Source organism: Dermacentor variabilis, chromosome 2, assembly GCF_050947875.1.
Source record: "Dermacentor variabilis isolate Ectoservices chromosome 2, ASM5094787v1, whole genome shotgun sequence".
Classification (NCBI taxonomy): domain Eukaryota; kingdom Metazoa; phylum Arthropoda; class Arachnida; order Ixodida; family Ixodidae; genus Dermacentor; species Dermacentor variabilis.
This window is the reverse complement of record NC_134569.1, coordinates 21374600-21391472: the sequence shown is the minus strand read 5'-3', so window position 1 is coordinate 21391472 and position 16873 is coordinate 21374600. Positions and strand designations below refer to the sequence as shown.

Here is a 16873-nt window from a genome sequence, read left to right as displayed (position 1 = left end):
AGCTCATGTGCGATGGTATATAACTTAACGTAACGGCTGTCGATGGTGTCCGCAGGGAAAAGCGCGCGCCGAGCGCGTAAATTGTTTCGATGCCTCTCATTCCGCGTGTATAGCAGCTCACGTTATGACTTGTTTTGTACACGTGCAAGTTACTGACTATCGTACATTTTAATACAATTAAAAACTAAAGAACCTGAAACATATTCTCACTTGAAAGCTCACTTTCTTAAACTACTTCGTCCTTTTGTAGATCGCGGAATGTATTTGTTTGTACACTACAAGGGGTATGGAGGGGGCTGCGAAACATTTTTTTCAGTGTTCTCTCTTGGATTTCTAACAAAAATTCATCAGTGTGCGCACTTTCTTTTTTTCAGACACCTTCCACATCAATCCGCAATTCCAGCTGATTCTATCAGAGTCGGAAGAAGTAGTCATCTCTTTAAGTCAAGATGCAGTCATTGAGCCTAAAGTCATGGGCTTCACTATTTACCAGGTTTGTTCGTCCTATATTTTAAGTTCAGGCCCATCAATAAGCTCCTTTTTCATTTTCTTCTTTTCTTGTCTTTTTCCTTTTGTGCGCCTTGTCTCCTTAGGGCAAAATAGACTTTCATCTAGTTCGAATTTGAGCCCGCGGTATTCAGCGAAGCAAAGATAGAAGAGAAAATCCACTAAGACGAATTTTCAGGCTCGGCACCGACGACAATTTTCCTTTTTAAGTACAGTACTTGTGAAACTCAAAAATATTATCAACAAATAATAAATGAACCGGTTCGAATGCCATTTGTCAGTTATGTGACATTATGCTATAGAAGTTAGAAATTTCTGGTTACAACTCTGCCATTGGCAAAAGATGAAAAAAAAAAGAACACCACCCAGTGTCCTGCAAACGCTCTCGCCGTAAAAACAGTGTGAAATCTCCCATACCTTCCTTGAGCACGGTTCTTTTGTTTCTCCACCACGCAGACACCGAAGCCACCGAACGACGCCCTGGACAAAGCCTTCTTCAAGAAGAACAAGTCACTACTCAGTTCCCAGTACAGTAACTGCAAGCAGGTAATTGAAATTTATTTATTTATTTATTTATTTATTTATTTATTTATTTATTTATTTATTTACTGCGTGTAAAGGGACCCGTAGGTCGACATATTACAGAAGAGGTGAGATCCCTTTGATGAAAATCGAGCTAATTAACACTGTAAAGATCTGACAAAGTCCAACGGCCTGAAAATTGTATTGTCACGCTTCCACGAGTGACTATTCGCTAGTTTTCTTGAAAGTAAATTAACAACAAGCGCCAAAAATGTATACCATCAGTTGGTGCTCGTTTTCGGAGAGTGTTCCTCATTGTAGGCGAGAAAGAGAAATAAAAAAAAAGAACTTTGCTCGTGTTTAGCTCTCAGCTGCCCCGCGTGTTCACACGAATAAATATTCCTTGATCTTCAATATGTGTAGAAGACCTGAGCTGATGGTTAGTGTGTATATACAAACCCTGTGGCCTTGATGCCTAAACCATGTTCGCCATGCGAGCAGTATAATGTAGCGCGAGATATTCTTCAAGCGCCCTGCGTTTCCCGGCTGCCCACAGGTGTCCGTCAGGTGTGTTCTGGAGCAAGGAGGCTATGTTCTACTTCCGACCACCTTCGAACTGGGCCAAGAAGCTTCTTTCACACTGCGCGTCTTCTCGGGAAAACCGACGAAGCTAAAGTGAGTGCATGCGGCAATGCTTAGCAAGCTCGTTGATTCGGCCCACTGACGTTTGTGGCTATTTCAGTTCGCCGCCACGTAAAGAAGAAAAAAGAGTGACGTCGCACTTTGCTTTGTGCACTTTTTGATGCGCTCCTTGTTTCGCTTCTAACTCATGGTCCCTCCGTACGTCCTATAGGCTCATCGACAGCCAACCGAGCACGGTGAAGCCAGCCATCATGAAGGTGAGCAGAATCACCGCGTAGCGCCCGCATGTTCGCGGTGCAAGAAGCGCATTCGAATGGCACTTTATAAAGTTTGATGGTTGGCGGTTATCTATTATTTGATGGTTATCTACTTTCAGCGCTCGTATTGCCATGACGCCGCACTTCATATGACCGCGCAGTTAGAATAAACACCTCGTATACATAACTCAATGTCCGCGCAGTTTGACATGGACGTCATCTTAGGTGCGCTGAAGTTCTCATTGAAAGTTACGCTTCAGAAGAAAAAAAATATGATCGCGGTAAGCTTTGCCTGCCCCTCCTGTAGAAGAGCGCATGCCGCCGACCTTCCCCTGTGACGCCAATTTAAAAGCGCACAGGTTTCCTGTTATCTTGGAGACATTGGTGGAACTTGGACAACTAAGGCTTAAGATCACTTGGCCTGTGCTGCACGGAGCCACCGACTACCTCATTATCTCCTACCTTTGCTTGTCATTGCAAACACTTCGTCTGAGATCTCTATGAACGGTGTCTTATGAGCATATATTCTCAAATGAGTACCGATTTTACCTCGTGCGATCTTAGCAGAGCACATTGAAACTAATTGAGCGTTATTCACAGTCAAGTTTGTCAATGGTTATGAAAGATGTCTTAACAGACAATTATGTTTCAGCCGGGCAATTCAGTTCTGCTGCGCATGTCTTCTGTCTTGTGCTCGTTTTCATTTCTTACTCGGTCCTTTAGCTGTGGCCATAGAGGAAGCGTGCACATGTATACTGCGAGCGCACTGCACGCGCTCACTGTGTTCTAGCGGGTGCTGAGAGAAAGAGAGAGAGAGTCTTTCTGACGTTGCCGTTCGCATCCATCCACCGCATAGGCCCCGCCTTCCTTCGACAGCAAGATCAGCTCGTACGAGGCCGTTTTCCTGCAAGTTGCGGACGAGCACTCCTCGGTCAACTGCTTCGAACTGCAGGAGTTGCTCGAAGCCTGCCTCCCGAATGGTGAGTCCGCTCTCAGTCAGTCCGAACGGCGAAGTATGTTTTCGCTAAATGCCTTTACGAAAATCTTCCGTGTCTAGCATTAACACGGCATAAAATACTATAACACGGCGTCAAATGTCGTGCGCATTGTGAAATAAAACACATAAATCTCAAAGAGGCTCACATAAACTCAGATTACATTAACTGGTGGTAAAGAATGTAATTACTAATGCCCAAGAACCTTGCTAACTTCTACAAATTTATGGAAGGCTGCTAGCTGTCACCTCTAGCAATGTACCTGTTAGTCACGGATATAAGGATCCTTTTCTGCTGTCCAATGTCGTTAGATCTTATATCACAGCGTATTTCAGTATTTGGTCGCGGGCACTTCAGGACATGTTGCACATCGTCATCCGCGTCACCACAAGTGCATTACGGATCGACTACCACCGCAGCGAGCTTTACACAGAAAGTGTTTTGTGAACGCGATGCGATGTCGCAAACTACTAACGCTTCGAAGGGTCTGCTGGTATCCAACATGCGCGAGACATTAAATTCGAAGCAAGGATAAATATAAAATAATTCTGAAGGTTTTGATGTTTTATCAAGCTATGCCTGACGTAATAGTTCTGCGGAAACCCGCAAGGTGCAGAGAAATAAATAATAAAGCAAAAATTAGGTATCAACCCAATCCACGTTGAGCAATCCAATTGTTGAGCAGTTCGACGTCAATCTCTTTCGATCTGCTAGCCGCCTGGTTAGCTCAAATGGTGGAGTGGCTGGCCCGGAAAGGTGGTGGTCCCGGGTTCGAGTCCCGGACCAGGACAAATTTTTCGTTAACTGCGAGACTTTTCGTTCGAGGAACCTGTATTTGTTTCCTTTGTTGCAATTGCTACGATGAGGTGGATGTCTCATTTTCCATTCATTAAGCCATGTCTCTGCAACCACGCACTGAAGTCCGTCTTAATGTACTGCAAAATTCGCTTCATGATAGAGGAAGTACCGATGTTAAGCTGTTCACTTACGGTTGCGATGCTGCCTCGTTAGTTGTAACATTCCCAAGGATACGGAAGGGCTAGGCATTCACTGGAATATTATTATGTGACATTATATTGTTTAAGTCTGCAATTGAACCGTCATTTCTCCCGCGGTAAGCAGCGTAAGTTCACGGGAGCATAAAAATGCAGTTTCTATTTTTCTTCTTCTTTGCATTCGTTGGCAACGCATTTTGTCATTCATTGTTACGTTTTTCTTGCTTTTCCAGATTACGTAAAGAGCTGCGCAACACTAGAAGTTTGCCGGCAAGTCGTCATGGCGCTGGATGTATCCTTTATTATTATTATGGCAGGCCAATTGTGAGCTGCCGAACTAACTTGCATTTAATATGCTTTAGGATGTTTAAAGTCACGCGCAAGGAATAAGGACATGGAAACTAAGTCCAGCATTTTTGCACAAAAACACGGGCAGGCAACGGAGCTTCAAAGCAAAAAATAGTTCAGTTGTCTAAATGGTGAAACGGGTGCCCATGAGGGAAGGGTAAGGAGGATGGTCACTTTTTGAATTAACTTCTGATACCACACAGGAAGTTACGTGAGCGGTACTCAGAATCGCGTGCAAAGTGCTTCGAGGGCACTAACCAAGTTCGAGTTACATTGTTTAGCCAAACAATGAACCACGCACCACGACGCTCATAACTTATGTTCGCTAAGGCTTCACGTAGAGCCTTCAGTCAATTTTGATTGCTAGTCCGAGCGCCTCTAGAGATAGAAATTTGATCCCTTAATTTGAAACTAATTAGACAGTCATAACCGACAAAGAGAACATCAACGTTAGCTTCAAGGAATTTCTGCTCGTATCTCAGCTAGCTTCGTACACATGCAAGCGCCGCCCTAAAGCAGCGCCTTTCGGGTCGCGTTTCTGCCGATACAGGCATAGACAAAATGAGCCCGCCATTTCTCAAGCGTCATATTTCATTTCGGCCATCATTTTCTTTCTTTTCATTGTTTCTTGTTTTTTTAAACGTACAACGTGATCACGCTTAGCGCTCGTATTGCAGCTTGCCTTCTGACTGTACTAGCGACACAGTTGAAAAGCTGACCTGTGCATGGCGCAGCTCGCTGAAAGTGTTCGTCAAAGCTGGCTTCTCCACATTAAGAGGTTTTATGTGGGGAAGCCTAATCCATTCATTCCGTTAGCTTTACAAGTGACAGCCTGGGAGCTAACGAGAAAAAAGGGAACAGAGGGGCCCGATTTTTATTAATCATATCACAAGAAGCCACCAAAGACACCAAGGACAACATAGGGTAAAATACTTTAACTTACTATTAAATTGAATAAATTATAAATTAATGGAAATGAAGGATGATGAAAAAACAACCGGCTGCACGTGGGATACGAACCCACGTCTTCGCATTACGCGTGCGATGCTCTTACCAAATGAGCTACCGCGGCGCCGTTTTCCCATCCACTTTCTGGGGTATTTATATTTTCTTTTTGTTTTCACTACTGGTACTAACCCTGCGAGTGTTATCCTGGGAGTGTTAGACTCGCAAACTTTGGCAGCGGAACCCCACATAGAGTCTGGGTGCTATACGTACATGCGAGTGTGTAACGTGGAACGTTACCATCACAACATGAATCATGTTCTAAATAGCTGAATAGCTAAACAAAAGAAATTGCATCACGGGGCTGACATTTAACCGCTACCTTGGGGCCTATAACGCAGAACTATTCCAATATGTTTTTATTCCAGTCTCCTGAAGTCAAACTTGCGTAACCGCCGACGCAAGCATCTGGGCAGTGACCCACAGGGTTGTCTGAAGAGACCAATCAAACGCTCTCGTCATTTATAGGAGGTCACTTTTGTTTGCTTTAAAAACGAATAACATTGCCTACACTGAGCAGCTTGTCTTGCCTAATTGGTTGACAAGTTCAAGTTCAAGTTTATTGTTTGTTATTTGCATGTACAAGAAACTGGCTTAAATATTATATACAGCAACAGGAGGTCCCAGAGTGCGAAACTGCCAGGGGGACCTCCTATCATAAGTAGGTACATAAGAGGCGAAGAGCACGCACAAGTGGAGATGGATTCGATGGGGCAGAGCTAGTGCACTGAAAATCGATAAACGGATGAAGAGCGTTGTGCCGGCGTTTGCGATTGGTCCGCTTTCCCTTACTTAGTTTGCGGCGGCAGGTAGAAAATCGCGGCGGCATGCTACGGACGGTTAAGAATGCTGCTAAAACGGATCCTCAGCAAAGAAGATTTGGCAAAGCGAGGTCGTAAACGTGCCGGAAGTGTTCGAAAACGTTACACGGCCACGCAAAAAGTTTTATTGCACGCAAATAAACCCATGCTTTCCGGCAGGTGCGAGTAGCCAGTGCCTGAACGATCGGCGGCAGCCATCTTTTATTCCTTTCGGAACGGGGCAGCCTGCGGCTATTCAGAAAAAAAAATCAGTTTTGTTCGGCATATGCATCTTTAACGCGTACACGTCACTGTGACGCGGTGAGTTTTCGCGGTTTTGTGACATCGCGTGACAGGCAGGTGAAGTGGCTGCAGCCCTAAAACTTTTGACCAATAGCAGAGGTCTAATGGCGAAAAGGCGTCGAATCAGAAATGACTATTTTTCTTTGGTTCGGTATCATCATGCATAAACAGTGTGTAACGTCATATCAGATGGGGAGCTATCGCGATTTTCGGGACGTCGCATGACAGACAGGCGATGTCGTGCTGGTCCAAAAAGAATGTTTGACCAATCGCGGAGGGCTGATTGTAGAATTCGAATCGAAAAGCTTGGAATACCTTTACGTTATAGCATCCCTTCTCTGTCTTGAACTGGCGCTCAGTTCAGTACGGTCACGATATGCGATATCTGCGTGAGCTGGAAAGATCTATAGTGTTTCGCGACGCAACCGGATCCACGTGTAGCGCATACTTAAGAGCAAGCTGGAGTACTTACGATTTTTATTCACATGCATTTGAAACTCAGAAATACTCTCGCTTGACCACTGTGGACACTATTTGAATTAAATGTGTTGCATTGCAAGATTACAGTGCCATTGCCAAGAAGTGTCTGAATCCTATAAACCGCATCCGTTAGACGGCCTTAAAGACACAAGGTTGACATATACATTGTCATTAGTAACTTGTGAATGAGAAAGTAGCAGAATTTATATGTTAAAAGTAACAATTCTACGCAATCTGTTAGCTGAACATGAAATTTGGCCAATTCAGGTGCTCTTAAGGGTGGAGATCGCAGAATTGCGATGCCTCGTTGTTATGGAATTGTACATTTCGAGCTGCAGTCTTTTCTTTTTAATTGTTTCAGCAGTTTTAGACAATTTTCGCTAAAGCTCTGAGGCTCGGAATTTTTCAGTTAATAGGGTTCCGACAGTTTTAGAATTTACGTTTTTTTCTTTGAACTCCAATAAGCTAAATTCAAATCGACTCAGCGGTTGCCCGATTAGAATATTTCCATGTTTCATGTGCATTCGGATAGAGAAATCTGAGTTATTACGGTGTGATGGGACGCCAAATAAAATGGAGACCAGGAGAGGAAAGAGCGTTGGATCGTCTCGCATCTGGATTTAAAGCCTGGAGCTGAACCTTGTACTTTTGGTAGTGTAGCGCCCCTCCATGACGTTTTCCGCCAAAACTGTCGCAGGCGCGTCGTCCAAGAAACGCTGGTGATGGTTGCTGCACCCAGTAGCGGGAAATCACGCAAGAGAATGGAACGCGACGGCAGTGGCATAAGAGAGCACACAGGAACATAGAAACAGATATCATCTTTAACATATCGACTGTATTTTACGTAGTTAAAGTTTTTATTTATTTATTTATTTATTTATTTATTTATTTATTTATTTATTTATTTATTTATTCATTTATTTATTTATTTATTTGTTCAGAGCGTCGTGCACACCGTATCAGTTCTTGTCCCCTACCAGATGCTGCGGACGTCGGCTGCTGCGTCATATAAGTGTTCCACAAGACGTTAGATGCGCGTCTCACATGTTTAGAAGAGTGTTTCGGTGGCCGTTAATTGCATGAGATAGTGGTTTACTCGCTATGTGTGCATGTCATCCATAATTGAAAAGTATAAGAACATCGCGCGGCATTAGACTAGGTCAAGTTGCACGACCAAAATCGTGAGAGAATTGGCTCTTTTGCGGCCCGCAAACATTTGTACCCCCCCCCCCCCCCGCAGATGTCCCCAAATAAGCTTAAGTAAGCTTACGCAAACTGCACAGTACGCACTCGCCCTTGACGCTGAACTTTGCGTTGGCAGACAACGGGTATGGGAAGGCTGAGGTACCAGGAGTACAAGAACTTCATGTGCAGCCTCAAGTACTGGCAGAGCACCTTCAAGAAGCACACACGTGGCACGGCGGGAATCCTGAGGGCCGAGAAGCTGCGCGACGCCATAGTGGACGTAGGTCAGTGCACACATCCGTGGTAGGGCCAGCTGCGCCGCCATTGCTGTTCTTTCAGTTCTCGGCAGGAACGCAAAGTAGTGCGCAGTGTCTCTGCCGTGTGGTCCTGTCAGCAGTGGTTTTCGAGTGAGGTAGTATAGCAGAGGGAATGCCTTCCCAGTTGTACTCTGATGACTAAGAAGCACCTTCTCTTTCTTTCTTTCTTTCTTTCTTTCTTTCTTTCTTTCTTTCTTTCTTTCTTTCTTTCTTTCTTTCTTTCTTTCTTTCTTTCTTTCTTTCTTTTCTTTCTTATGCTGCGTGCATGAGGCCGCGTAACGCTGCATTCTGACGAAACAGTTCTGGGAGTGTTAGTCTCAAACTATTAATGATCCGGTTCTATACTACTTGATATTCATCTAGTAGTCTACGAATGAGGAGCCAGCCTGGCACAAATTCTGGGAAGTTCCAGTCACTGTTTACCTACTCGGCGTTTTCATTTTATTTTCTAGTTACCTTTTAAACTGAGACAGTATAGCGTGCAGCCTGCCGGCGGTCTGTATCACGCGTCTCGATAGACGCAAGGAATGATGGTCCAGTTCACGCTTCAAGCGGAAACAAATAGCACAGAATTTCCTTTCTTCCCACTTTGCCATCTGTCAGCACCCGATCTGTGGCTTCGACAGCGCTTTAAGCGCGAGCCATATCACGTAGTTGTTTCAGTCTAAATATGTAGAGAATTACGCTTTCAGGATTCAGGACTTTTCGTGACAGCAATGCTGCTTCGTTCGTTCACGTCAGTATGCAAAGAGGCGTTTTCTATCACTAGTTCAAAGACTACGTCTGCAGCAGCTCCTTCAGTATATATTAAATTTTGCGTGGTTGTCTTTGCTAGCTTCATGTTTGTTTTTAAGTATGCATTTTTAAGACTCAGGTAGAGGTGAAACTTCATTAACTTTCACTATAGTAAAGTGCAAAATGTTTGTCAAGGACCAAGAGATGTGGGCAAGCCAAATCAAGTGCCGCTTCATTTCTGCAGGTTTTCAGCTCAACACGGAGATTCTATCTATGCTGATGCTGAGGTACATGAGGAAAGACGGCACGCTGCGGTTCGGAGACTTTGTGTCTTGCATCCTTCACTTGTCCGTCGCTTTTGGTAAGTAGCAGGTAGCTTCATTGGGTGCAATTTCAAACAAATAAATAAATAAATTAGTAGAAAGTTCATTGAAAGTGCGAGAAAACGACGATATATCTATAGCGTAATATAAGAAGGCATCCTCAGAGAACGCAGTTAATACGATCTCTGCCACCATAGTCCTTAAATTACATTAGTTCTGAAACTCCTTCGAATACGGAGACGATTACTACCAGCGGAAGCCAGACGAAGTGCAAAGCTGGAGTCCGACGGCGCAGTACGAAAACACTCGCGCTCGGAAATCTGTACGAACAAACGTGCTCACGAATGAGAGCGGCATGTTTACCACTAAAAATATAAAGATGCGGGTCCATAAATGACGACATGGGTTGTACCTTTTAAATTATTTAGTCTGGGCACAAGCACACTTGCCAACAATTGCGAATTTTTCGTGAAATTTACGAATTTAGGCCCGTTCTATGATTTTACGAGTGTTGCGTCATGTTTTATGTAAAGTAAATTCAGTTCACAATAAAGGTTTCATATTAAGGTGGTGAAAGATAGGCCTGGGCGACATTGCAAAAATTGTGTGTATGTCCTTTCTATGTGTGCGTGTACGTGCAAGATTTAAGTGCGCCGCTTCAATGTCACGGCTCACCAACTAGCCCATCAGTATCTATTATGCAATAACAGAAATTGTTATGGTACTTGCGCCGGCTTATTGTGTCAGTGGAAGACGCCGTATACGAATGTGGTGTTGGCTTCTAGCAAGTTTTTTTCAGTATAGTTTCTAGGGCGAAATCGGCGTTCAGCAACGTGGCTCAAATAGTCACTGTGACCTGAAAACATTATGTTGCCTGTGGGATCTGCTGTGGCGTTTTCCACTGCTTCTGTGCTGCGTGTGAAGCTAAATCATAATAAATTTCGTATGTATGTCACAGAAGGTGTGTTAATTTCTCAGGGATAGCTTTCTTAAAATTCGTGCTAACTGCACCCCCCCCCCCTTTGTCCGTTAGATTTTTACGAATATTGATCGAAGTTCACAGATTGGCAGGTATGCATAACAGTCATGCATAATGTATAGATGCATAAGTATATAGATTGAAGTTACCGTCCGCGTCATCGTTCGTGTCTTCAGGCATTCGTATCCATCTTAATAGTAATAAACATGTTTTTTAGCAAAGAATACCAACTAGGCAAAAATCAAGTCCTCCTTCTGACTCCCAGAGAAGCTTGCGAAGCAACAAGAAGAAAAAAATGTTTAGGGCTATTTTATTTTTCAAGTCAGCTATTTGACTGCAGCCGACGTAACGCTCTTATAAAACCGATCCGGTTAATACCGTACGCGCTTTTCCACTTGATATGCTTCAAGGGAAGCTTGGGACTTTTGATTGATAGTGTCTGCTGAGATTAGTAGTTGTATTATACAACGTGGTCATTGCTGTAACTAGGGGTCTAGCAGGCATTTGGTAGCCTCGTTTTTCTTTCTTTCTTTCTTTCTTTCTTTCTTTCTTTCTTTCTTTCTTTCTTTCTTTCTTTCTTTCTTTCTTTCTTTCTTTCTTTCTTCTTTTTCTGTCACTTCTTTCATCAGCTAACACCACATGCCGTGTTCGACACGACGTTAACGTGATTAGCTGATATCGTTTTAAAATAATTCAAACTCCTTTCTTTTTTTTTTTTTTTTTTTTTGCAGCGACGTTCGAGAAGAAAGATCCTCTTCAAAATGGTTTCATCAAGATGACGCTTGCGGAGGTAAGATCTGCGAAAAGTGTTTAACATTAGCCGAAATAAATTGCAGAAAGATCTCGTGTTAGTCCCTAGCTCTTTGGAAGGAATTAGACGCAAGAAGATCGCGAAAAGTGGAAAGATTAAGTCCATAAAAAGTGGAAAGATCGAGTCCGTCGATTCCCCTTATTCTTCTCGCTTATTGCATAGCGAGGGTCTCAACTTCGGTAGCCTTGACGCCATTAGGTTGCACACGAGGCCAGTTGCCTGCTTTTAGGATCGCGCACTACGTGACGATTGCAATTGAAAAAAAATGTTTCACCTGCGCCGTCATGACCCTGAGCGGCGCTTGCTAGCACGCCCAAAAGAGTGAACGGAAGATTGGCGAAAGAGCATCGATTTCGGCTCCCGCCTGCAGCAATTTGTCTTTCCGTTCACTGTCCTTTCACTTTTTCTTTACGGAACACAGCCACTTATATGTTTTCGAATGCACACGGAAACAGTATATAAACGAGAAATTGAATAAATAACACCACGTAAGACCTTTTCATCATTCATTCATTACTTTCATGTTCGGTTCGCCACATTATTAAAACTAAATCAAAGAACTTAGGCATCGGCATGTTTATACAGGAGTTGTCTCTGCTTTTTTTCCTTCTTAGTGGCTCAAGACGTCTTTGCAGTGCTGATCAATGACTTCCGGACACCCTTGGATGACACCGCTCAAGGCTGAAGTAAACATAGAGAACAACGGCGTGCGCGACCTACACGACCAGGCTTCGCTTCCATCTAGCTCGAGAATCCGGGGCAAAGAACTTCACAATCCGCCGGGACTGAACTTGACATCAAAACCTGTGATTATAGAGGGCACAGTGTATGATATGCCGCTATGAAGTCACGTGCCATTGAATCAGGGACGCACTCGGAGCTCTAAATAATAACAATTAAGCTTTACAGATGACATACTTCAAGTTATCAACAGCAGTCCAAATAAGAATGTTTCCGGAGCCAACGTTTCGACAAGGGGACTTGTCCTTGATGAAGACAAGTCACGTTATCGAAACGTTGCCTCCAGAAACGTTCATTGTTCGGTCGCTGTTGATGAATTATAAGTCGCCGTCTTCTTGTGTACCTCTATCTTGTTCGGATTGACTACAAGTTGTAATAACATTTAAAGCGAGATTTTGAAATGAGATAAAGTGTTCACCTTGAGGGTAAGGTGAAATGAAGTCTTATAATAGAAGCCTATAGCGTTGAATGTAACATCCGATTTGAAAGCATCGCAGAGTCTGCGGCTTTTGGTAAATGTTCAAGCACGGTGAGTAATAAGGTAGCTAAAAACGCATTGTAAAAACTTTCTGAGTAAGGATAACGGGCTTCCCAAAAACATTGAACCTGAGCGGATTATGTCTTTCACGAAGAAAATAAGTTTATATGCGTTTCGAGGTTTCTTGTTCGACACAAATTGTTTGACACTTATTAAGCTATGTATATAACTGTTAAACATTTCATTTGTGCTGTTTTTGTTAGCGTTTGTGATTGAAGAAGTCATGATCTGTGCAGTATCTGCGTTGTCTTCTTCAACTGCGGAATTTACTTCTTATGGAAACGCTTTTGTTTATAGGCATCTCTCTGTCTGTTCTTATCTGCGTTAAATAACAAGGCTGATTCGGACACGATTTCCTGTTTGCATTAGTTTACGCGGAGGCCATGAAAATAAAGGCAAGATATATTTTGATAATATTATTGAATAATCTCTAATGAATTTTAATTAATACTTCAATTTTACGCAAGTGCAACATAGCGGTTCGACGAAATGGCTGAAGTATACATTAATAATTTTGTCGGATGACAGATTGTGTGCCAATATAGAAGATAATGCCTGTCATACCTTATAACGAAAACGCATGCAGAGTCTAATGAACGTTCGATTAAATATAAGACGCAGAAAGAGAGCGGTTTGGGTCAGAGAGCAAACGGGTACAACCGATATTCTAATTGACAAAGAAAAAGAAATGGAGCTGGGCAGGTTTTGTAACGCGTATGTTAGATAGCCGGTGAACCATTAGGGTTACAGAATGGGTGCCAAGAAAGGGGAGCGCACTCGAGGACGGCAGAAGACTAGGTGGGGCGAGGGAATTAGGAAATTCACGGACGCTAGTTGGAGTCGGTTGGCGCAGGACAAGGGTAATTGGGGATCGCAGGGGGCGGCCTTCGTCCTGCAGTGGGGAATAAAATAGGCTGATGATGAGGACGAGGAGGAGGAGAGCGAAAGTACGCGTGGTCCTTGACCATAATGATCAAAAACGCGACAATCGGTTATACGAGGCTTCCGAAGGCCGGCACAAAATATCCTGTGTCTTTCAGTAATGGTGCCGCGCGCCAAGCCTGGTCGTTTGGACTTGTTCCCTCTCTAGCAGTTTATTTCGCCCCCACAACACGAAGCTCACCCTTAAAATGCGTCCTGCAGTAATTCAGCCGAAGGTGCATAGACGCACTAACTGAGGTTTACGACCAAATACAGATTAGTGTGTACCTTACACCGGTTTTTTTTCTTTTGTTTTTTTTTTCGTTGTGTGATTGCCGCTAAGAAGCACGTCCACGTAAACTGCTTTTTCTTTCGCATTCTTCGGCTAAAAATAAACTGTGTATCAGCGTATAAGAATGTATTTGCCAATTAAAGGCAAGAATATATTTGACAACAAAGCTTTTAGATGTGCATCGCGGGACATTCGCAAGATTTCTTTATTGCAGAGCAAAATCTGAAAAATCAGCCGGTGGTTGTGTCATTTACTGAGCGTCGGCGCAGACCTCAAGTCCTGATCGCAGGAACAATAGGCTCGTACTGACATATGAGGTGAAAAACAGAAACTATGGAACCTAATTATGATACAAAATTTTCGTGAAGAAAGAATGCCTTCTGTAGCTTTTACCGTCTAGCTTTGCAGCATTCACGCTCGCGCTGTCGTGCGTTCTCTGCTATCACCGTAAGCCTGTTTTGTTAAGTACGGCGGTGGTAACACAGCTGTTCCACTCCAGCGATAAAGATATACCGCACGCAGTAGGCAAACAAATACATGTGCGTGAATTATTGCGATGACGTAAGGCAAACAGTGTCGCTTTGTTCGTCGAAGGATTTTGATCGCTGTGTCTTGCAGATCACTTGACAGAGTATTGTGCGCAGGGCGTTGATTACTTGCGCGTATTTTTTACTGCTTGAGAAAAGGTCTGCTTGCAGATACTGTATTCATGTACAAAACTAATGGCACGGACGGATATATTGTGCAAAGTCAGGAATATATTTAACTGTGTATGAAAATTGCAGGCGCAGCGGAAACTACTCCCTCATCCGTGTAAAATAATCCATAGTCATTGTACACTAAACCTTTTCTCTGTGACTTTTCTCGTAAATATGGATTCATTCAGTACAGTATACCAATAACGTTCTCAGAATTTACATGACCTTTGTCTTAGTTGCAATAAAGAATTGAAACGACCTGTGTCTTCGTGCATACACTTTCATCTTTTAATCATTATCTGAACCATTAACGGCTGTGCGTTAACACCCAAACGTTTTGGGAAGTCGCAATGGCTTAGATAATACAACACCAATGTACTTATCAATTTTCCTTTTCAAGCTTAAGCGGGCAGAAGAGGCTCCCAGTAACCCCTTGCGCATACTTTTATAGTATACGAGACAGATAAACACCTTCGTTATTACTGCAAAAGGACAATTTTTCAGTAGTCTAAGAAATATATAATTTTGTGTCCACGAAGACGCTTTATTTATGGTGGTTAGTCGGTGATCAGTTAGAGTAGAAAACTTGTGCGTTGCAGACAGGGATAAACGCAAAATAAACAGCCCACATTTGACGCTAACTTGCTACTGTTCGAAGTAAATGGTTGTGAGGTAGTGCCAATTGTTTACAATTCCTTGCTTTTTTCATTTTTTTCGTATCCAGAACGCGAGACGTTTAATATACGCTGCTTACGAACTTTTGTAGCTGTTGCTACATAAGTAATTGTAGAGAACTAAAAGTCGTTTCGAACAATTTAAGTTTGAAAGAGCTAATACGAACAGTTTTAAATTATACACAAAAATTTGTGGAACTTCCTGTTTTGCTTCCAGCCGAGGAGAGTGGAGGTAGAGTGTTTAATATGTCAAGATTGGCTTTATGGCCTAATGACGAATGTTAGGTCATTAGGACAAAAAAAGAAGCTCTAATAAAGTTTGGGGTACATACACAGAAAACAAATCCCAAATTCTGCGTTCCAGGGGAAAATATTGTAAAGTTCCTTCGTGAAAAGAAAAATAAGTACTCCCAAACAATCAGTTCTTCGGATTACACATACACATACAAAAAAGAAAAAAAAAAAGAAAAGGCTCGTTCTCGCGTCTACATGCAGTGAAGCAGTTTCCTAACTTTGTGAGACATAAGGTCCTGCGCCCATATGAATTTTCAACTATGTCGCGCGAGCGATAACCCTCACGCTAGCACGGAAATTCGGGCATGTTGTTTTTGCACATTCAGACAAAAGGAGCGAAAACTACGACCACAGGCCGCCACCCGCTTTGTGCATGTCGGTTTGTCGTCGTCGTTATCACGCCTGTCAGCACCTTGTGACGGCGAGAAGCGGCGACGCTGGCGATACCAATGATACTGCTGATACTTGCTGGACGATGCTGTACACTCAGTGCGCACGAGCACTACTAAAAGGCGACATCTGCGATGCGCTTCCCATTTTTCTTGGCCCCCGCGTATGCGCCAGGACGGAAAGGCGCGTTCTACTCGGCGCGGTGGGGCCGGCCGCTCGCGTCGGCCAGGGCACACGCGTGTCTTGAAGGCCATATGCGACGTGTACCGAGTCCGTCGCGCGCTGAGTTTTGCGCTTCGTTTGCGTTGATGCGAGCGGCAGCACGAAGGTTAATTCGCTCGCTGCTGCTGCCGCGCTTGCTCACTGCAGTGTTTTAGACATACGAGTTTCCGCGGTCATCGAGTGAGATACATTCGTGTTTGCTTGTGTGCGCATGACACCGTGCTTGTTAATTTAGTTAGTGTGCCTACGTTTACAACTTTATACGGCCGATAAAACTACTAACCTTACTTAGTATAGCTGACCACTAATTTGCTATCGCAATCGACACTTTGGCTTTCGGGCGAAACTGCGACATTTAATATTATTTCTTACACAGTACTTTGCTGAAAATGACGAATTCACAAAGTTGAAGAGACGTTTAAAGTAAGAAGTACGAAGTTTAGGCAAATCCATGTACTTCTCATAATTCCCATGCTGCCTAAACCGCTGCCACCACAGCTACTGTAGACACTAGCGCCAGAGTTCCCTCCAGTAATTATTGTATGCAACTATGTATTGGGTCCATGGCCTGACACTGCAATTTCAATGCGTGCAATAAAAGTATTATTGAAGTTCCTGCAGGACACTAAGCTCGACGAGCGGCTCTAGCGAGGCAACTGTCTCATGTACATAAGCACTCACCACTTCTCTTATCATCATCATCCATCCCAATACTTTCACTCCCCTTCCCTCTTCCCCAGTGCAGAGTAACAGACTAGAGCGCACTAGCTAAGGTCGACCTCTCTGTCTTTCCTATCAATAAATTCTATTCATTCATATGTATTGGGTGGTTCCAAAGCTTTCCTCTTGCTACGCTAGGTGTCAGCACATGCCTTACACGTCTGCTTTTTTTTTTCTCA

At 43.5% G+C, this 16873-nt stretch overlaps 1 protein-coding gene across 1 annotated transcript in view; it reads left to right on the top strand.

Annotated features, from left to right (window-relative positions):
* The window catches only part of CalpC (calpain C), a 99156-nt gene extending 84504 nt beyond the window's left edge, over positions 1 to 14652 (top strand). Inside the window, exons 10-19 of the mRNA XM_075679882.1 lie at positions 375 to 493; positions 964 to 1053; positions 1586 to 1704; positions 1883 to 1928; positions 2785 to 2908; positions 4152 to 4210; positions 8176 to 8323; positions 9336 to 9452; positions 11125 to 11183; positions 11819 to 14652. Of these exons, the coding sequence (XP_075535997.1) occupies positions 375 to 493; positions 964 to 1053; positions 1586 to 1704; positions 1883 to 1928; positions 2785 to 2908; positions 4152 to 4210; positions 8176 to 8323; positions 9336 to 9452; positions 11125 to 11183; positions 11819 to 11845 (908 nt within the window). The 3' untranslated portion in view covers positions 11846 to 14652. The remainder of the gene's footprint in view (positions 1 to 374; positions 494 to 963; positions 1054 to 1585; positions 1705 to 1882; positions 1929 to 2784; positions 2909 to 4151; positions 4211 to 8175; positions 8324 to 9335; positions 9453 to 11124; positions 11184 to 11818) is intronic.
* Positions 14653 to 16873: the final 2221 nt, after the last annotated feature.